General features: G+C 35.6%; 1 protein-coding gene across 1 annotated transcript in view; it reads left to right on the top strand.

The window, feature by feature from the left end:
• The first annotated feature begins 3,378 nt into the window (after nt 1-3,378).
• The window catches only part of LOC131848339 (early endosome antigen 1-like), a 34,443-nt gene continuing 13,978 nt past the window's right edge, over nt 3,379-23,843 (top strand). The window contains exons 1-11 of the mRNA XM_059198157.1: nt 3,379-3,435; nt 7,898-8,062; nt 10,694-10,811; nt 11,859-12,038; nt 12,490-14,234; nt 14,643-14,839; nt 15,285-15,395; nt 15,775-15,910; nt 21,238-21,299; nt 22,020-22,157; nt 22,550-22,673. Of these exons, the coding sequence (XP_059054140.1) occupies nt 3,379-3,435; nt 7,898-8,062; nt 10,694-10,811; nt 11,859-12,038; nt 12,490-14,234; nt 14,643-14,839; nt 15,285-15,395; nt 15,775-15,910; nt 21,238-21,299; nt 22,020-22,157; nt 22,550-22,673 (3,033 nt within the window). The remainder of the gene's footprint in view (nt 3,436-7,897; nt 8,063-10,693; nt 10,812-11,858; nt 12,039-12,489; nt 14,235-14,642; nt 14,840-15,284; nt 15,396-15,774; nt 15,911-21,237; nt 21,300-22,019; nt 22,158-22,549; nt 22,674-23,843) is intronic.

Raw genomic sequence — 23,843 nt, forward strand, 5'->3', positions numbered from 1 at the left:
GCTGTTTCCAGCGTACAAATATTAAATCAATCAAGTCATTATTTGTCTTCTTTTGCGACAAACTTTTTGTTTTTCATTGCAATTGTTTGTTTTCTGTTTTCTATTACAATTGTATCTTCTTTTTTATGTTATTTATGTTATATGATATATTTACTAGCTCTATGTAGATAAGTTTTCAATAAAATATCTTTTCTGATTCGATAGGTCCTTTTCTTCCAACTTCAAGTGTGTTGTTATAAGAAAGAGGTAGTTATGTTTTAGAGCTTGATCTTCACAATTTATATTATTTCCGATTAATAAATAAATAAATAGTTGAAGGTATGGTTATATCTGGAGTCTTTGAAATACTAATTTTATTAGTAGAGTTGGTTAACCGAGACGTCATCCGCTAAAATATAAATTAATAAAATTTCTAAATTAAAAGTACCTTAAATTGGATTAGGTTAGGCAATTATTTTAGAAATTTGACGGAACTTTCACTCGCATCTGCAAATCAGCCCAGCGGTTTCAGAGATTAGCAAGAACAAACAGACAGACAAAAAAATCTATTATTTTTTTATGTAAGTATCGCATATACTTTCATATACAGTAGTGGAAAGCTATTAATTTGAAATTAGAAATAGATTTATTTGTACAGATGTTGATTTTGGAAGTTTGTGTGTTTTTCTTGAAAAAATTTAAGCATTTATTACAAAAACTACTATTTCATTGTTTTTGTTAAAAACGATATATACTATGTAATATATGTGTGATATATATTGAAAAACCCGGACGACGTAGGGACTGACTGCCATTAACAACAAATTGGTTTTAATGTAGGACCAATTGAAAGCACTACGTTGACAAACGAGGCACAATTGCTATGATTTATTGCAATATTCATTGGTACGGCAAACATGGATGTTTCAATGCAAAAATTATATAATACGATACAGCCTGTACCCGTGATACACTTTGAATATTTATTCTAGTGCTCCCTAGAATGAATTTTCAAAGAATCATCGAAATTGAAAAATTACCTAATGTAGGTAATAGGATGTAAGGAAATAATTAGCTGTATATATATATATATATATATATATAGAGCCAATATAGTATATAGATATATATAGAGCCAGTTTTCACTATTAATGTAATGGTGCATCATGTGCTGAAGGTATACGCTGGCGGGGCACCGGTGAAGAATCATAGGGTGACCATGACGTCAGGTCAGTTAGCCCATCGTGACAAATTCAACAAGAAATTACCTGGACGGTTTCCATGACATAGCAATGGGTCCACATTACTAACAATCCCCTAGTATTAGAAAGTTAACGAAATAACCAATGAGTCAGCGTACACTCACACTAGACAGTGGGAGTCGTTTAACGCGACCCTAATACGCGGGATGTTACTACAATTTGAGTTATATGCTTTATTTATAGGGCTGTTGCACAGTAACACATCTCGCCCTCCCCCCAACACCCCCCTCTTCAAAACTGCTTAATTTGAAGTTTGTATGTGTTAATTAATTATGTGTTAATCGTGTAAGGCAACATTAAATAAAAATGGCAAATCAATTATTACATTCCTTTATCTAAGTAGAGGCCAGAGCCTAAATAATCTTTGGGACATTGATGGATTGGACTGGGTATCGGGAGTTTGGAGTGTTTATTATTATAAAAACAAATAAGTGATAGGTAATTGTAAATAATGAAGCCATTGGGGGGTTTATTAGTTGGGACTGGGAAGACACCACAAGTAGTGAAAGTGAGTTTTAATGCGTTCTAAAAGAGCCCTTTAAACCTACACCCGTGTCACAAGTCTCGGGCACTACTTGGGGTTCTCTCCTTGAACCATCGGTGGCCGGCATCAGGGCCTAAGTCGTCCTCATAACCAGTGGTTTTAAAATATGTATAAAGGATTTCCTATTCTATTCAATTTTAAAGTTGGCGTCTACGCCGTTTTGACATTCTACACGTAACATATAAGGTCTTCAATGTTAGAAAGAAAGAATTCACATATTCATTATATTACGGATGTTCGGATATATATCGCGACAAAGTACACAATATTTACGGGATCTAAAGTTACCCATATTCTCCAAATGACTTAGGCAATGAGCTAGTTATATACATATAGCTATATAAGATAGAAGAATGGGTAACCGACGATGAATATGTTTTCAATAGCCCACACAACCAAATACGAAACCTAAAGTGTCCAAACGATACGTTGGACACTTTAGATGGAATGACAAACTCAAATGCATTGCCACTATTCCATTAATAGTTCAGTTTATGGAAGGTCTAAATAGTTTTTAATTTTTAGTGCGATTATCTCAAAACTATTTTTACTTTACTTACTCCACATTAAGTCGACATTTATATCTGCTATGAAATATGCGGAAGAACTTAGCGAACTGTAGTAGTTGGAGATGGACTGTGTTGGTCTAAGAGACTATGAACATACAAAGCCGATCTCTATATGTAAATGAAAGAGAGTTTTACCTTTTAAATTGTTGTATAAAATACTAAAACATGACATTTCATTTACGCAAAACGCTATCCTGACCACAGCACTAAGAATTTTTTTTTATTAGTCATAAACGCACAAGTATATCAAAATAATAAGGCAAGTAACGGATGCAATGAACACGTAATCAGACGGTAGTTGGGCAACGTAATTGCCATGAGGTACTTACAGCTGACCCCAGTTGCACAAGTAGGAAGATAAACACCGCCCAAATATCTGGCAGCGGGCAACCCTATACAGCTGCGTGTTTACGTACAGGAGCCAGTTAAATATAGAACAGCTCGGAGTCATGATTTTTGGATGCGGTATAGTAGGTTTTTTATAGTATAGAGAACCAAACGAACTTGCGGCTCACGGCTAAGCTCTTTTTAATAAAAGCGAAATTTGCGACTATGGATGTATGTTTATTACTCTTTCACGCAAAAACTGCTGAACGGATTTTGATAAAACTTTACAGTAATACAGCGTATACAGACAAACATATAGGCTATAAATTTAGCGGGTTTTAGCGGGTGTAACCGCTGGCATAGTTAGTATGAAATAAATGCGTTAGTTACCGCATCCATTGGCGTAACATTTCGTATCTCCGTTTTCGTACATCAGACAGCTGTCCCAGCATCCAGTCAGTCTCTCCCGATGCTTCACAGCGTGTTATGCTGCCGCAAGGTCTGCGTCGCGTCACCCATCAAAACACCATACATCGCACCGCTCTCTAGTGCATGAACTAATATCGACTGAACCTTACCACTAATGTCACATTTATTCATCATTTCCCAAAATGTAGCAATTTGATAGTGATAGATAGTCGTGATGAATTAGTGCGTGTATGTATATATAATCGGTGATGATTATACGTGATGTGTGATGTTTGTGTGGGGTTATATTAGGAAGTACATTGGCATGGGACTACCGGATCTGACGGTGAGTCGGTTTTGTTACTTCATTTACGGTCGTCTCTATTTTCGTTGTAATGTAACAGATGATAAAGTTTTAACAGATTATCAAACCTTTTAATTGAACGCCGTTTATAAAGTTTTGTTTATGATTTTGAACTGTTTCGTAGTCTGTATTTTTTATATACATTGGAGACAAACAAGTTGATTTAGTATATAGATAGAATGAAAATGTATTTAATATTTTTTCAGTGAAGAACAGGTTTCGTACCAGATAAGTTTCTTGCTCGTTCTTTTTGGTTGAGGTTTACATTTTGAATGTGTGAATGTGGAATAAAAAATGTATACTAAAAAGCGCTTCTAATGAAATTAATTCATCCAATAAATATTGTTAATAATGGGATAAAGGCAAGGCAATGATGATGATGAATAAATATTGTTATAATTTCTTTTAATTACTAGATCGGAAATCTTACTTAAAGATTTTCGATCGAAAATCTCTGTTAGTCTTAATCCCTCTAGGTGTGCATTAAAACAATAATAACAATGAACAACCCATATACATAGCCCCATAATAAGCAGAGCTTGTGTTGTGGGCGCTAGACAACTGTTACATAAATACTTAAATATGTATATTTTGTAAATAAATACATTGAAAATACCCAGATTGATACTAACATCATACTCATGAATATAAATTTTCATACAGTGCTTGAAATAAAACCCAACCCATCGGAAGTAAGGCAGTGTGGTAAACCACTAATGATATATTAGTTTAAAAAAAACTAATATTTAAAAAGATAACAGTAAACAAAAACACACATATATACAGCTCTAAAGTAGACAATAGTGTATATATTCAATGACACTATAAAAAAATTTTAATAAAGTGGATATTATTTAAAAAAAGAATACTAATATTTAAAAAGTTAAAAACAAACAAAACACACATATATACAGCTCTAAAATAGTCATCAGTGTATATATTTCATGCCACTACGAAAAAAAATGATGTAAGGCGGATATAACTTAAAAAAAAAAGAATACTAATATTTAAAACGTTAACAGAAATCAAAACACATCTAAAATAGAATATTAAATATATTCAATGCCACTACGACAGTCCAATGCGACAATATTGTACTAGTGATATTCATTTTGTACAAACTGTACCCGCGACTTCATCCGCGTGGAATATAACTATTGTTCTAAAATAAAATTATTTTTCTAAAATAAAAGTAGCCTAAGTTACTCCTTATTATATCAGCTACCTGCCAATAAAGTCCCGTCAAAATCGGTCCAGCCATTTCAGAGCCATTTCAGACAGACAGAAATTGTAATAAATGTTTTTTGGTGCATGTATCGTATAATATATTCATATGCATGTAGTAAAAAACGGTTATTTCAATATTACAAACAGACACTCCAATTTTATTTGTATGTATATGTATGTAGATGTGTTTAATCTTTGTTGGGAACTATTCACGGCCCATCAGAGCAATTGTGGTTGCCAAAGTCGCAATGTTATGTACATTAGCAGTATGTATAAAATGCTTCATGCGTTATTGTTGCCAATTTAAAGTCGATCTAGACATGGTATATTCATTTTCCTAGCTTCCGATAGTTACTTCAAATATTTGAAAGATTTTTAAATAGAAATAAATAGTATTGAATTTTTTTTTATAAATATTTCCTAGATTTCAACTGAAATTTAAAACGAAAAGAAAGTAATGCTAATATATTTGAAACGAAAGTTTTTTAAAAGAATTAAAAATTATATATGTATTGAGTATAATTGTTAAACTATATTTTATATTATTAATAGTGTTAGGGTTTATGGTAAGCTAGCTAGAAGTACTTGCTTTTTTTCCTAGCTTATGACTGTAAATTCAGGCAGTTATATTTTTGAAAGACTTGTATTGAATTCAAACAGTATCGAGTTTAATTATTAAACTGTATGTTTTTATTAATGGTAGTTATGGTGTTTATGGTAAACTAGTTTTCCGCAGTGCTGATGTTCGTGGACTCAATTAGAAATAATCTTTATTCAAATAAAGTAACTATTTTACTTCATATAGTAATCTTTTAATTTAATACTGCTCATTGTAAACCAGACTCATCATAAAAAGAACGAGCAAGATACTTGCGTGTTGCTCTTTGAAATAAGTCTTGTTTCTCGCTGATAATGGTTAATTTTTTTAAATATATGTTTTTATATGTCTGTTACAAAAAAGAATCCAATACAAAAAATGTATTTTTTATTATATTATGGATGATTTGATAAGTATCGAGGGGAGTAGAGTGGAGTATTTATCTTAAGAAGTTAAAAAAGGAAATATTTTGTAAATTTGATGCCCATTTGATGGTAGATGCTTACAGTAGCCTATGAAACACCAGGGTATCACGTGCGCATTGTCGACCCTTAAGAGACCTTATAATAGTGTATTCTTATTTATTACAAGCTGTACCCGCGACTTCGTCCGCGTGAAATTCAATTTTATTTTTCAAAAATAAAAGTAGCCTAAGTTATTACATCAGCTAAATGCCAAAAAAATTCCCGTCAAAACTGGTCCAGCCACTTTACACATTAGCCGGAAAAAACAGACGGACAGACAGACAAAATTTGTAAAAAATGTTATTTTGTTGTATACACCGTATTTATATTCATATGCATGTAGTAAAAACGGTTATTTCAATATTACAAACAGACACTCCAGTTTTATTTATATGGATATATTCGTAGAGTATATTAACTTAAAGTGAAGTACTAGTTCTGAGGTATGGTATATGAACACATAATTATGTAGTGGAGACTCATATGACTAATTTGATAACCCAAACACGTTTAACCCAATGACATTTACAGACCTCTTTACAGCGACATACAAACTGTGTCGCACTGATATATTTAGCTCTCAGTTGACTGGGTTAGTTTAAACTGTATATCATACTATATTTTATATATAACACTCATGTCTTTACTAAATATAACTGGTAGTCAAGGTTATATTATTATGTTTTTATATATATTTTAAATTATTACTATTAAAAAATGACGACGATGTACTGTCATGAAGTATTGGTATGTGCTACTAGGCATTACCTAAAGTAAGATTACGTTACTTATTTTTAAACTTTCGCGTTTAGCACACAATATCTTTATAGAGTTCTTGTCAATTGTCTCCATCACGAAATCACTTCGCACTGACGGTAGATTTGACATATATAAGTCTGTAATAGACCTACATGAATAAAAGAATTGTATTTGATTGGACTGGACTTGGACTGGACGATAGGGAAAAAAATATAATGTAAAACTTGACGTTCATAAGCGGGTAAAAAGTCCTACATGAATAAATGATTTTTTAATTTGAATTTGAATTTGATTTTTTGAGTATAAAAGTCGTTGAGTAGACTCGAGAGAGAAGAATAGGAGCCTGCTTGGCGAGCTTTTTTTTTTTTCGAGACAGTTCACACAGCACCTAATTCAAAATCTAAGCAGAGCTTGTGTTATGCTTACTAGGTCTGATACATAGATATATTTTTTGTAAATATATATCTACATACTGAGTCTACTCAACTGTGGCGTTAATCGATTTCCTGACCTGGACATCTTTACATGTGACTTGTTGAATTTTAGCAGAATGGCAATGGATTTCCTAAATAACACGTAAATTTGTCGGTTATTATTGTTTTAATATATATTTTTTTGTGTATTTATTAATATTTTATATTTTGTAAATTTTTTCCTAAGCGAGCATATTGGGAAGCTGTAAGGCTCACTTAGTTTGATGTCAATAAATAAATAATATACATAAAAAATACCCAGACCGATACGAACAATCATACTCATGAATACAAAGAGGGTAGACCACCGAGGCTGTCTCCGTGGAACATCAAGCAAGTCTCATCTCCGTGCTTGTATGAATATGTTGAATAATGTACAGGAAGGAAATGAGGCCTGTGAATAGATGTGGCAACATTTGGCGTTCCGTCGATTCTGTCTTTCCCAATTGCAGTCACGCGTGACGATATATCTTTAAATTGATTTATTAATATTGCTAGTATAACTGATTATTGTTTAATGGTTAATTCTTTACCTTGTTTAGGAGATAATGCTAAGTATGATTATTTTGTAGATTGTTTCCTTGTGTATATGATGAAGTGTATAAATAATAAAATTATCTCGGAAATGTGTGCGTTCTGTTTTTAGTCTATATGACGACGTTTGAGGAAGTTAAATGAAGAAAAAACTACTTGTATAGAGTTTCGACGTAAGATGAATTTAAATGTATCGGCGAGCATGGTATTCGTATCTTAAAACTAAAGTCCCCTCCTGTATTGATGTGGATTGCTCACTCATTGTCATCTAGCGTTTTACTAAAATATTACACATGTATAAAAGATGCTATTTACGACAAGTTTAGGTAGTGGTACTATAAATGATTGTATAAAATATGTGATGTGACGTGATTTGTGGCGTGTGGCAGGAGGTGCGCGCGGAGCGGGACGTGCTGCAGGCGCGCATGTCGGAGCAGGCGCTGAAGATCTCGTCGCTGTCGGCGCGGCTCCAGCAGCAGCGGAACGACGCGGAGGCGCTCGCGCACCACGCCGCCAGCCAGCTCTCAGTACAGCTGCACGACGCGCTCGCAGAGGTACTCTACTGTACTGTACACTCCTCACTACACCACCTCACTACAACGACGCGGAGGCGCTCGCGCACCACGCCGCCAGCCAGCTCTCAGTACAGCTGCACGACGCGCTCGCAGAGGTACTCTACTGTACTGTACACTCCTCACTACACCACCTCACTACAACGACGCGGAGGCGCTCGCGCACCACGCCGCCAGCCAGCTCTCAGTACAGCTGCACGACGCGCTCGCAGAGGTACTCTACTGTACTGTACACTCCTCACTACACCACCTCACTACAACGACGCGGAGGCGCTCGCGCACCACGCCGCCAGCCAGCTCTCAGTACAGCTGCACGACGCGCTCGCAGAGGTACTCTACTGTACTGTACACTCCTCACTACACCACCTCACTACAACGACGCGGAGGCGCTCGCGCACCACGCCGCCAGCCAGCTCTCAGTACAGCTGCACGACGCGCTCGCAGAGGTACTCTACTGTACTGTACACTCCTCACTACACCACCTCACTACAACGACGCGGAGGCGCTCGCGCACCACGCCGCCAGCCAGCTCTCAGTACAGCTGCACGACGCGCTCGCAGAGGTACTCTACTGTACTGTACACTCCTCACTACACCACCTCACTACAACGACGCGGAGGCGCTCGCGCACCACGCCGCCAGCCAGCTCTCAGTACAGCTGCACGACGCGCTCGCAGAGGTACTCTACTGTACTGTACACTCCTCACTACACCACCTCACTACAACGACGCGGAGGCGCTCGCGCACCACGCCGCCAGCCAGCTCTCAGTACAGCTGCACGACGCGCTCGCAGAGGTACTCTACTGTACTGTACACTCCTCACTACACCACCTCACTACAACGACGCGGAGGCGCTCGCGCACCACGCCGCCAGCCAGCTCTCAGTACAGCTGCACGACGCGCTCGCAGAGGTACTCTACTGTACTGTACACTCCTCACTACACCACCTCACTACAACGACGCGGAGGCGCTCGCGCACCACGCCGCCAGCCAGCTCTCAGTACAGCTGCACGACGCGCTCGCAGAGGTACTCTACTGTACTGTACACTCCTCACTACACCACCTCACTACAACGACGCGGAGTCGCGCACCACGCCGCCAGCCAGCTCTCAGTACAGCTGCACGACGCGCTCGCAGAGGTACTCTACTGTACTGTACACTCCTCACTACACCACCTCACTACAACGACGCGGAGGCGCTCGCGCACCACGCCGCCAGCCAGCTCTCAGTACAGCTGCACGACGCGCTCGCAGAGGTACTCTACTGTACTGTACACTCCTCACTACACCACCTCACTACAACGACGCGGAGGCGCTCGCGCACCACGCCGCCAGCCAGCTCTCAGTACAGCTGCACGACGCGCTCGCAGAGGTACTCTACTGTACTGTACACTCCTCACTACACCACCTCACTACAACGACGCGGAGGCGCTCGCGCACCACGCCGCCAGCCAGCTCTCAGTACAGCTGCACGACGCGCTCGCAGAGGTACTCTACTGTACTGTACACTCCTCACTACACCACCTCACTACAACGACGCGGAGGCGCTCGCGCACCACGCCGCCAGCCAGCTCTCAGTACAGCTGCACGACGCGCTCGCAGAGGTACTCTCTACTGTACTGTACACTCCTCACTACACCACCTCACTACAACGACGCGGAGGCGCTCGCGCACCACGCCGCCAGCCAGCTCTCAGTACAGCTGCACGACGCGCTCGCAGAGGTACTCTACTGTACTGTACACTCCTCACTACACCACCTCACTACAACGACGCGGAGGCGCTCGCGCACCACGCCGCCAGCCAGCTCTCAGTACAGCTGCACGACGCGCTCGCAGAGGTACTCTACTGTACTGTACACTCCTCACTACACCACCTCACTACAACGACGCGGAGGCGCTCGCGCACCACGCCGCCAGCCAGCTCTCAGTACAGCTGCACGACGCGCTCGCAGAGGTACTCTACTGTACTGTACACTCCTCACTACACCACCTCACTACAACGACGCGGAGGCGCTCGCGCACCACGCCGCCAGCCAGCTCTCAGTACAGCTGCACGACGCGCTCGCAGAGGTACTCTACTGTACTGAGTACAGAGTACTACCTCTCTGCATCACCTCACTACACTACCTGCACTACCTGCATATCTTGTAATGCAGTACATATATTATACATGGTAGTTCAGAAGCAATGGGAATACACAGCTCACTCCCCAAAATTCGTAGTCTTCGTCAACACACACGTAATACAAATTGCAAAGTTCAACAACTCGCAATTTTATAATATTACGGAATTTTTGTACTTTTATTTTCGACCTTAATTTTGACTGATACGCACGCTTAAATATAAAAATAACAAAAATAATCATTCGTATAAACACACAATAAATGGATGATAAACTTAAATGTTGTATCTGTTTCTTCTTTTTTTTTTTAATATACAATCGATTTGTTTACATAAAAATTTTAAATTAATATAATTTAAAAATTGAAGATATATGTATATATAGTAGATATAGAACCTTAGTTAAGTCCATTTTGTGACTGTTTTTTGCACAATAAACTTATTATTATTATTATAATTTATTGAAATCATGGTGTCCTCATTCTGCATCGCAGGTACAAAGATTAAAAGATGAGCTGGATACAAAAGAGAAACAGATGATGCGGCTGAAACAAACACTGGACGAGAGGGACAAACTTAACGAACAACACCAGACCTTGTATGGAAACTCATGTGAGTATTATTATATCATAACTTACACAACTTGTATAATGACCACCATGTTGTAGCAGTTTACCACATGGTATCATATTCTAATGATCACGAATTTGAACTAAGCCTAATATAAACTTGTATTCTTGAGTATGGCCGTTGGTATTTTTATTTGGACTTAATAATGGAATTAAATAAATTTTACTTGGAAGTTACACAAAAGAGTGTTAAAACAGTAGTAGCAAGTCTGCTGTGAGCAGTATAATGCTCAATACGACAGACGCACTCAACCACCACTGGTCGACGTCAAACGTTGCGTCGATGACGGCATCACAAAATCGACCAGTGAGAAGCACCGCTCATCACGCGACATATATGAGAACCAATAAAAAGGGTGGATACTCCACCCCTATGTAATATTAAAATTTAAAGTTGTTGCAATAAACGCTTCATGAGAAGAGGTCACAAGTTTCATTTAAAAATACTCTTCCTTATCAAAAAACAAATTAACAAGAGTATATTTAATTGTGTATCGGTGGTAATAGCAATACCAAACCGCCATGCAGAACTAGTTACTTCTAAAATACGTGGTACTTTGGAAGTAGATAGGCCTGTCTGATTTATTGTAACATGAACGAATATGTGTTACTCTTTTATATATGTTACATTAGTAACATATATAAAAGAGTAACACATATTCGTGAATCAACAACAATATTAATTGTTGTTGATCTGCTTAAGGCTGCTTATTACTTGTAGTTAGGAATATTTTAAGATAAATACACGAAACGATTGATATCTGATAACTATAGATAACCGCCATTGTCTTACCATATAATAATAATATCACTGGATAATTCACACAGCATCATCTTGTCCCTAACTAAGCAGATCTTGTGTTATGGGTATAATATACATAGAAAATCACATAGACCTATACCACCAATATACTCATGAATACAAATGTTTGTACTGTGAGGAATCGAACCCGCAATCATCGAAAGTAAAGCTAATCTGCTAGACCACCGAGGCCGTCAAATTTCACCAATTATTTTAATTTATTACCAGGTAATCCTAAAGATAAAGTCATCATATTGGAACGCGAGCTCTCTACAGCGCAAAGTCGTATCGCTCAATTAGAGTCGCTCGCAAGAAGTTTAGAATCTGATAAGGAACAGTTGCAAGTTAACGTTAGGGATCACCAGAGGGCGTTGGCCGAGAAAGAAGATCAGCTGCAAGAACTGTTGGGTAAGTTATGACATACCAGTTTTTACTCGCGACTTTGTTCACATGACCGATGTTGGACTGCGGTAAATATAGTACTGCAGTAAAGAAATAATTACGTTATACCTTTGATCATAATTTTATTTGAGATCGTTAAAAACTTTCAATCGAAGTAATTTATAATACTAATAAAGAAAATAACAGGTGATTTACAAGTATATAGGAAAAATGTTACCATTTTACCATTCTTAAATTAAGAAACTAGTTTGTTTAGTTGAAAATATCATTTAACCACAATATTTGATTAAATGTTATGATTGGACGTGAATTTCTAAGAAGTTTAAATTGCAAATTTCTAGACTTCGTTAATTAACAATACTTGGACATGATCCAATTTCCTACAATTATCTAGGGTACGATGACAAATCTGTTTATACCACGGTCATTATGATTCATAGCGTATATTACCTTTCAGCGTTAAAACTAGAGGATGATAACAACGAGGGTACCAACGAAAAAAGCGATATGGTAGAAGGAAAGGCTTCAGCTAGAACACTAAGCGACATAGTCTCAATATCCGAATTTGATGAGCAGGATTTGCAAATGAGGAGAGCGGAGTTAAAGGCTCAGAACTTGAGTTTAACCGGCGCACCGTACGCATCTGACATTCGAGACAAGAGTCAATTGAATAGGACATTGCCCCCGGATTTGCAGCGAGCGAATATGAGCTCCCTCAATATCGAGTTCGTCGACCATTTTGACGTGCAAGCTAATACTCCACGCGCTGATTCATTGCCCACACATCTTACTTCCACCCAGAATAAAGATATACTTAAACAGTTTAAAAGAAATGTCAATGAAACTACAATGTTTGGTACTATTGCATTTGGGGACAGTGTTAAACATTCCACCGCTCAAAATATACCAGATAATTGTTCAATGTATCCTAATATGGAAGTTAATGAGACAAAAGATGTAAGCGTTGAACCTAAAAAGATCAACTTCTCTATTGAACCATCGAATGATAATAAAACGCACGAGGAAGAAGAATTTACATCTTTGCGAGAATTAGGAATAAATCTGGATATCAGACAGGAAAATTTCCCTGATATACTGACACAACTGAAGCATGAGATTAAAAAATCAAGAACTGAATTAGACAATTGTAAGTCAGAATTAAAGAACGCTGAAGAACAATTGTGTGAATTTCCGGCTCTTAAGGAAGAAGTGGAGGAACTTAAGGGACTTTTAGAAAATACTATGGCTACAATGAATACAGACAAGAAATTCTACGAGAATCAACTAGATAATTTCTCATCTAATAAGAAACTTTTAGAACAAAGATTAACGGAACTAACACAGGAGGTTAATGAAAAATCGAAAGACTTACATTTGCTCAAAGAAGATATTTTAAGAAGAGAAAACATGATACTAGAATTAGCTAAAGAAAAGCGTAACCTAACTAATAAATTGGCTGAGTTGGAAGTCAAAATTGATGAGCTTCAGAGTAGAAATAAATGCTTAGAAAAGTGTGAATCTGAGAATCATCAACTTAAGGAGAATATAAAGGAATTACAAAAACTTGAACAATTGGTCTCTGAAAAGAACCATCAAATAGATAGTTTAAATCAACACCTAGACAGATTTGACAATTTGGAAAGGTGTCTTAATGATAAATCTGAAGAATTAGATAATTTGAAAGAGACATTAGAAGAGAAATCTGCCGAACTTTATCAATTACAAGATTCTGTAGAAGCTGTGAAAGGCGATTTGAATAAAGCCAATGAAGAGAATCAACAACTCAATATTAATAATAAGGAATTGATACTAAAGTTAACAAAAATAGAAAAAGAGCAAGAAAATGCTTCTCTGAAACTTCAGAACAGCGAAACTGAGTTGGAAAGAATGAATTCAATAAACAACGAATTATCGTCGAAAATTGACGAGCTTAAGGTGCTCACTGATAAGCTTAAAGATAAAGAAACTGAGATAGAAATACTCCATGAAGATATCAACTCTTTTCATGAAGAGATTGCGTGTTTGAGGGAGCAATTAAAAATGGTATCGAGAAGTCCATCGCCGAAGAGCAAGAACGGCGAGGAGAAAAGATCGCCCAAGACTCAGGCGAGTAGTGACAAGAAGCAACTGGTTAAGATTAGGAAACAGATAACACTACTGCAACATGAGCTTGACTTTAACAAGAAGGAGCTTAATGATAAAGTAAGTAATATTAAACACGTTTTAAAATTATTTATTTTTACTTTAAAGACATGTTTGATGTATCTTTTATTTTGTTGTATGTAAAAGGAATGTTAAACAAGTTGAGGGCCGACGTGATAGAAAATGGCAACTGTTGCCTATATATAAGAACAGCACTACATTACGTCGTTATATGAGATTTGTGGTATCCTACTGGGATACTCATGCCTCTGCACCCTAAAATTTTGCTGGCCTATCTCATACTTCAAACCTAAACACAAACTGCTTGGCGCCAAAATAGGCAATGTACAGTCTATTTTGTACAAACCTTGGATTGAGTTTTAACCGAAGTGTCTACTTCGGTTAAAACCCTTTTCGGCATTTTCCTTGATATTAAACTTTTTACACTGATGTCTATTTTATAATCAGGCATTCGAATTAGCAAAAGCCAAGCTGGATGTAACGGAACTGAAGAATAATCTGAGTCAAGCGAACAAACAGACAGCGGATAAGGATTTGTCCAATATGGAATTACGGCAACAGACGGAAAGTTTACAGCAACAGATACAACACTTGACGGTGGAGAGACAGCACTTGAGCGAACAGTTGGAGATTGTCGTGGCAAGGTTAGTTCCATCAAATAACTAATACACCAGTAGGTAATTTAATTTTAACGATAGGTTCGTCTTCGATTTGAATTTAAATATTGAAATTAGTCTTCGTCGTCTTTATTTTTCCCATCAGGCACCACATGGCATGAAATTCAAGATGCTATAAGTATTAAATTACATCCTTGTTTAATTCATATCCATTTTTGTTTATTTCTTAAGGGAATAATTAGCCGGTCACCTTTGCTACAATAAATTGGGATCAAAATCATACCGATTTATTTCCATTTCTATATTTTTTTTCCTCAACGATACTATGTGACATCAATTTTCATGGATTATGTTTAAGAACTGCAGGCGTCAAATAGGCCTGCAGTTTTTAAATATAAAATAATAACAATATTGCAATTTCTATAGCAATTCTGTTCATATTATTTGTGTACAAATTCATGACTATTTTTAGATTGAGAGAAGAGTCAAATGTATCGGAACTGAAGACGAAGTTGCAGAAGAAGGTGGAACGTTGTCAAGAGCTGGAAAACGAGGTTCAAGAGCTGAAGGAACTCCTAGATAGGTGAGGGAGTTAAATCATGTAATAAAAGTTAATGTATATATTTATTAGTCGAGTTATAGACTCTAATATTCGTAAGTTCGAGTTAAGAGCATCGCGGTTTTAGCAGTATACTACCCAGCTTAAAAATTTTAATGTTTACGCTAACGGTTACGCTAGCGGGTTACTAGGATGATAAGATGAGCCTCACGCTCAGGTCAGATCGGTTCCACCCATCGTGACAAATTTGCCAGGAACTTATGATGGGGTTTTTAGGGGGACTGCGTTGATGGTCCATTGATAGCTATGGGGATGTTAGTCCACAGTACTAACAATCACGTTCGTCATTAGACGGTAATATCGTGTGTATATGGTTTTATAATATTGGAAGACCGGTGTGCAGGCAAAGACCGTGCCAAGATCTGGTGGTGTCGCAGCACTCGGGCGGCGGCAGTCGCTCGCCCACCGCCGAGCTGGAGCGCGCGCTGCGCGACCAGCTCCACTACTCCCACGCCCTCGACGAGGACATCATGGAACAGGTACCCTCCACGCCCCATTCCTAATGCTGTATCATCCAATCCCACGTAACTCTTTATAGCTTAGGAATTCAAAACTGTGTGAATTTTGTTATAGTCAATGTCTCTACGAAACAATATACTCTCATACTAAGAAAAATGTACTAAATTGATGCTCTGAATCCGAAGTTTATTTTCCTAATAACAGAATCTTCCCTCTCTCTCTCTTTCGCTTTCCCTCTCTCTCTCTCTCTCTCTCTCTCTCTTTCTCAGTGCAGACATAGAATTTCAATTTTGAATTTGTAGTACTACTGTTAAATATCCCATTTTTTTTTAATATTGTCTCATTATTATAGCTGTTTGGGTTTGTTCCGTTGCTTTTAAAAAGGTGAAATAACTTTGGCGCCAAAATGTAAAAAATATAATATTATAGAGACCATAAGCGAACTATAGGAAAAGTATATATATTGTCATATTTATTGAAATATACTGAAATACAGTTTTAAAGGTTTTGTTTTAAGTGATATAATAGTTGAAAGTACCTACAGTACAAGTATATATATATATTTAAGGCTTCAAAATAAAGAAGTATATTAATTACAATTTTTCTCTAATTAAACATTTGGTCTCGGATTTAAATTCAGTTTGGTTTAGTTTAGTGTAAATTGATTACCTATATATAACCTGACTAAACTAAGAAACAGAAGTTTTTTGCTGGACAAGTCCATAGTACAACAACGAGTAGCATCAGTGGCGTCACTTCATGGTACCTATAGTGCGTTGTTTTCGTGACATCAGTGGTCAAGCTAGTTGTAGACTGTTGTAGGCGCTGTTCGGAGTAATTTCGATACATGGAAGCAGAGAAATAATATTGCTGTGATATCTGATTATCAATAAGTGAGTGAAGTGGAAACTGTGAGTACATTCCATAAATTATTAATTGTAGGCGAAATTTATTAATTGAAGAGAACAATAGTCAATGAAGATACAATTAAATTAACTTTATTATCTATATGGTGGCAAGAATGATGTACTGCAACAATCTTTCAATAAAGTATTGACTTTGATATTTGTGAAACAAGGATTTGGAAAATTTATAAATAGACAAAAATGATTAATATCGTACAATATTAGGATAAGATACACTTATATTTATATTTGTAAAGTGATTTTATATTTTATAAGTCTGAGATCTGTATGTTTAAACTATAATTTCGTTTAATTTAAATTTACTCTGTAGTTTATGTTTGTAGTTTAATTTACTTAATAGGTTCTTATTACATTGAAACAACAGAGCAATATATATATTATAGAATTTTAATTTAATTAATAAGTGTAAATTGTAAATTGACAAGACAGCAACTATAATTGAATAGATTCTTATATCTTAATATTTTTATGTAATTAGCGTTTGTAAAATGGATTCATTAATTAATGTTCAAAATGATCTATACACACGAATTTGTAAGGCTAGGACTAACTTTAAAAAATCGCCTAAAAGCCGTATTACAATGGAATATATAGAGAGTAAACTAGAAGTAATAGAAGAGTTATGGTCTGAATTTAAAGCTGGTCATAAAGAGCTTCTTAAAGTAGCAGATCCAGATAAATTGAATATTCATATTTATGTTACTGATGAAATATATGATAAGGCTGAAGAAGTGTATATAGATCATAAATGTGAGTTGACAAAACTGTTAAAAGGTTTTATACCAGAGAGGTCGGGTAATGAAACTATTTTCATTAGTAATGATGATACAAGTGCTAAGCCAAGCTATGTCAGGCTCCCAAAGGTTAATATACCTATTTTTACAGGAAAGTACAGCGAATGGATTACTTTTCGTGATTTATTTCTGTCTATGATTCATAATAACTCATCTTTAGATAAAGTGCAGAAATTGCATTACCTTAAGGGATGTTTGACAGGCGAGGCAGAGCAATTAGTAAGGCATATTTCTGTATCTGAAACTAATTATGACATATGTTGGAGGCAACTTGAGGACAGGTATAACAATAGAAAATATTTATCTCACTGTATACTTACAAGGCTTTTAGGTCAAACAAATGCTGTTACTGAAACGGCAGATTTTCTTAAAGAATTATTAGATACTTCGACTGAATGTTTGAATTCTTTGGTAAATATTGGAGTAAATATTTCATCCTGGGATATACTATTAATTCATATACTCACGTTAAAATTAGATCCTGAATCACGAAAGCAGTGGGAATTAAATATTAGTACTAACACTTGTTTAAACATTTTACCCACATTTCAACAGTTTAAAGAGTTTCTTACCTGTCGCTACAGAGCTCTCGAGTTTACAGAATCTAGCTTCAGTAATAGACGAATAGATGGAAATTTAGTACAAAACCCTGTTAGACCTAGAGTACTACATACAAATGTATTTGAAGTAGCGTGTGAATATTGTTCCGGTAACCATAAGTTATGTTTCTGTAAGTACTTTATTTCAGAAAGTTATAAAAATAGACACGAGTTTGTTGTAAATAATCGTATTTGTTTCAATTGCTTCGGAAGCAATCATTCTGTGAGATTCTGTCAAAAACCTATTAATTGTAGAGTATGTCAAAAAAGACATCACTCACTTCTACATCCACCAAATTTGACCTCTGAAACTAGCCATCAAAATGATTCAGTACATAATATCGGTGAAGTCCCAATATCTAACAACCAAGTCGAGACCCCAATAGATTCTGTAGTATCGTGTTTGAGTACTAGCACAGAAAATCAAGTTCTCTTAACAACAGCTCTAGTGAGAGTCAAATCGGGATCAGGTCAATATCAGGTTTTTCGAGCAATTATAGATCAAGGTTCACAAGCCTCTTTCATTTCAGAAACTGCATTTCAAAGATTAGGTTTAAAAAGTTCAAGTACAAAGACTATAATATCTGGGCTTGGTGGTTACTATGGTTCGGTAGCTTCAAAAGGGAAAATATTATTGGAAATTCAGTCAATGTTTGATTCAACTTTTAGCACTAATGTTACAACACATATCTTAAAACAGATTACATCTTACATGTCAGCTAAACAGATACCTAAGATAGATTGGATTAATTCAGCTAACGTTACACTGGCTGATCCACAATACAATGTTCCAAATAAAATTGACATGTTATTAGGAGCAGAAGTCTATAGCCAGATTTTACAAGAGGGTATAATAAGAGGTCCACGTGGTTCTCCTGTAGCACAATGCACCTCTTTAGGTGGGTTTTATTTGGACCTGTTCAATGTATAAATTCTAAAAATAATATAGTGGTTTTGCATAGTAATATAGAAAAAGATGATAATATACTACAAGGTTATCGGGAAGTAGAATCAAATAGTACATATAATTTAGGAACTCCAGAAGATCAAGAAAAATGTATGCGGTTGACCAACAATAAAAAATATATTAAAAGTAGACATAATGTCAAGTCCATGTTTCATACTAAAATATTTTATAATACGAAAACAGAGTTTAATAGAACTACTGAGTATAAAAGACACAATATAAAAGTAATGAAAGATTACTTATATTTAAAAGATAATGTGATGATAGAACAGAATGTTGATAGAACGAAATTGCAGAATCGCATCGCATTGCAGAATGTTGTGGTTCAGAAGGACAAGTCTACTGTTAAACATAATATATATTAAAATTTCAAAATTCAAATGAATTCTGCAAAAAAGTCAAAGATGCAACGTTCAACGATAATAATTGTTAATAGGGACATATTTAGAATGAAGAGTTCAAGCAAATCAAATATGCTGAAAAATGCATAAATAACAAATGCTAGTTTCATAAAAAAAAAAAAAAATTATATGATTAGTAATTGAGGATTAGAGACTGAACCCTAAAAGCACTATGGTGGTATTAAGTTAAGAATGTATAATTAGATTACATATAAATGAAAGATTATCAAAGCATCGAAAAGTAAGTAGAACAAATTAATTGATAGAAAATATAAATTAGTATGGATAATGTAAAAATAGTGAAAGTAGGAAGTATTATCTGGTGTAGATGTTTCAATACATTTTAATACTCAGTGAAATTATCTTCGATCATAAACTAATGATAATGAATATAATTCTAATATTTGATTCAGATAACATATACAAAAATAATATATGATTTACTTACTAAAATAATATTTATTCATTATAATATGTTATATTGTACGAATTCTGTATTGCACACGAGAACATTCATGATTTAACTGTAAAGAATTGTATGGATTTTGTAATATATTTCTCAACACTTTGACAGTGGTTGTTATAGAACTTTGAGTGTCTATTATGATTTTTTGAGCGCACATTTTATTAATTGGTAGCTAAAACTAGGCTGAAAACCAGAATACTATACATATATTGAAATATATATTGAATATACTACAAATTACAATTAGACTACATGTGATAATTGCAATAATCATATTATTGACAGTCCTAAGGCAGATGTGTATCTCAATTAGTTTAGTAAAATAATTCAACTCCAAAAAAATGGGTTTTTGGCAGAATAGCAGTTATATCCTTGTGCCATATAACTTTGGTGTATAGACAATCTTAAAACATTTATGTCATGTTGAAATTCTGTATACTGTCCATTGTTTGACTGAGTTTGGGCAATTCTTATTCATTCTTATTTATGTTAGTGTATTTAGTTCAGGAATGAAATAGATTTAATATTGTACATGAGTTTTGAGTTTGTTTCGATTTTTTATTTCATTATTATATATTTGATTTAGTTGCTTCACGGTGGGCGGATTTGAAATAAAGGACATGAAGTCCTTGGTGGGCGGAATGTTAAATATCCCACTTTTGTTTAATATTGTCTCATTATTATAGCTGTTTGGGTTTGTTCCGTTGCTTTTAAAAAGGTGAAATAACTTTGGCGCCAAAATGTAAAAAAATGTAATATTATAGAGACCATAAGCGAACTATAGGAAAAGTATATATATTGTCATATTTATTGAAATATACTGAAATACAGTTTTAAAGGTTTTGTTTTAAGTGATATAATAGTTGAAAGTACCTACAGTACAAGTATATATATATATTTAAGGCTTCAAAATAAAGAAGTATATTAATTACAATTTTTCATTGAAATTATAGAAAATTCCCTAATTAAACAACTACTATATAATACAAGTGAACCCGACTCCATATATCTTACAGTAATATTTTTACTATTATCAACTGCAAAAGAGTATTTTAAAATATTAAAAATACCCAGAAAATAACAAAGTTCAAAAGCTTGAAATCTTTCTTCGCGCTCTGTCATCGAAGTAATAAAGCTTGCATCCAGACTTGAATGTACTGGAACGTGATTTTAATTTTATTGTTTCGTCGACAGATATTATCCGCAAGTAGCGATGAACGCGAAGAAATACCGCGACTGGCTTTGAATACGTCGAAGTAAGTTATAAATAAGTTTCTTTTTCCTATTTTCTACGCACTTCTAGTGGCTAATTGACTGACGGTCTAAAGGAAAGTTAGAACTGTTCTATATACTTGAATACCAACATAGATGTAACAAAATACATTTTGACTGTCGTGGTACCTTAGGCGTTGTAAGACTGCAAGTGTTTTGCCTCTGTACATTGTAATTTTACTGCCATATCTTAAGCTCGAGACCGAAACACAATTGACAAAGTAAATTAATATGAGTTGAATAAAATAAGATAGACAATTTTGTACAAAGTTTCTCTAGCTAAAATTGTGCTTTTTGAGCCAAGATACACATTGTTAGAATTAAGGGTTATTATTCAGAATAGAATAGAATAGAGTAACATTTATTCAAATAATAAGTTTATTTGAATTATAATTTAAATTATTTCGTCGTTTATTATTAAACGACGAAATAATTTAAGCACTTTTGAATAGTCATAACATTTTTTTTTATCTACCGCTCGTTCGGAAAGCTGTCTCATCACAAGAAGAACGAGCAAGAAACTTGTGTGTTGCTCTTTTAACTTTCACATCTCGGAAGCTTTTAATAAAATGCATTTAGTAAAAACAAATATATTTTAAAAATCAACTTTAAAGTTTGTAGGTTAAAGTCCATATTCCAATGTGCAGTGTATGCTTAATTCCTAATTTCCGTGGTGGAACTTTATGTATGAGTGGTTCCGTCAGGTCATCCAGCTCGATCCAATCGTCATCTTCAGAGCGCATGTCGCGGCTGAGATCGGAGAACGAGCGTCTCCAGCTGCAGCTGAACAGCCTCGAAGCGCGCCTGCGGGATAAGGATGCGCTCATCACAGAACTCAACCGGTAAATAGCATCTTCTCTCCACGACCCGCTTTTTTTAAGTATTCCAAAACTGTTGGCAATAGTTGGTTTTTACAGCTTCACTAAAGGAATATGTGAGCTAATATAGAGGGCACTCCAGGCCTGTAGAAGGACTTATACAGCGATATCGAAAATAAATAGAATATCATACACTGTAATAAGTTTATATTACAGTGTACAATATAGCACCTTCTATATGTCGCCAATGTCATAAGTTTGAATTTAGCAGACACAAAAAGGTTTCTTTGTACATTATATGAATGATTGTACGATTCTTGTATTAATTTCGGTTATCTGTTATTCTGTAACAGTATGGCGGTCTTGTTCACGGCAAATCAAACCTAATAGATTATATGATAAATGTCATTTTGCAGCGTCCGCGACCGGCTCGTGCAGGACTGGCAGACGAGTAAGCTACGCTGCGAGGCCGAGAGAGACAACGCCGCGCGCCTCCACCTACTACTCGACACGCACAAGCAAACCGCGGACTCACTACAGGTAGCTCCCTAACACATACATACCTAACCTCACCCATGTCGCTGTAGGGACTTAATATTGGGTAGATATTGAGCCCCTACAGCGATCATAGCAGCAGCAGTCCATCCTCCATGCGGGCAAACATTATGATTAATAATAATAATTTATTTATTTATTTATTTAAAACTTTATTGATTTGTACAATAGGCGGGCTTAATGCTAATAGCATTCTCTACCAGCCAACCTTAGGGAGTGCAGAGATACTCGAAGGCGGTTTCGTTTTAAGAAATTAAATGTAATTATATTAAATAGATATAAGATCATACATATACATGATAATATACTACATACAATAATAAATAATATCTCAGGATACACTATGGACATAGAGTATATACTCAAAACACAGCGCCGTCTATCACTTAATACACGATCAATCTCTGCATAGCGTCACAAGCTAAATAAAAAATGAGTTATAGGTACGATTAATATAAATATTATACATAGATACGTTTTTTTTTTTGTAAATACATTCATAATATATGTAGAAAACAACCAGACCAATCAAACAATCATACTCATAAATATTTAAGTTTGTATCATGCGAGGAATTGAACTGAATCCAAAGTAAAGCCGTGTGCTAAACGGCTACACCACCACGGCTAGGTTATATTTATGTTGAAAATCAGCCTTTGAACGTTGATTGTATCTGACTCGAAGTCATAGCGTGACAGATGCCAGAGAGCCGAGGAAATATAGCTAATCATATCAAACGTAACGGTGACTAGGTCAAATGTATTTGCATTCTATTACGTTACCTTAGTTTTACTTCGATTTTCACTAGCTTGTTTATAGATGTCTATTGTTGATAAAATGTTCAGAAGTTTTCTTTTTACCTGCTACTAGTTAAGTGCAATTTCATTTCTGTAACATTTTCCTCGTTTTGGAAAAAAGTTATACACAAAGTTATACAAGTTATACATATATACACTCCGCTCTATCTGATTATGTTAAGTATAATAATAAGATTTGTATTTTTAATATCATTACGTAGTATTAAACAAAGTCGCTGTCGCTGACAGTCCGTCTATATGTATGCTTAAATCTTTAAAACGCAACGGATATTGAAGCGGTTTTTTTTAATGGATAGAGTGATCCAAGAGGAAGGTTTATATATGTAATACATGTATC

The sequence above is a fragment of the Achroia grisella genome, unplaced genomic scaffold (assembly GCF_030625045.1).
Source record: "Achroia grisella isolate CSIRO2021 unplaced genomic scaffold, CSIRO_AGI_Agris_v1 utg5499, whole genome shotgun sequence".
Lineage (NCBI taxonomy): Eukaryota > Metazoa > Arthropoda > Insecta > Lepidoptera > Pyralidae > Achroia > Achroia grisella.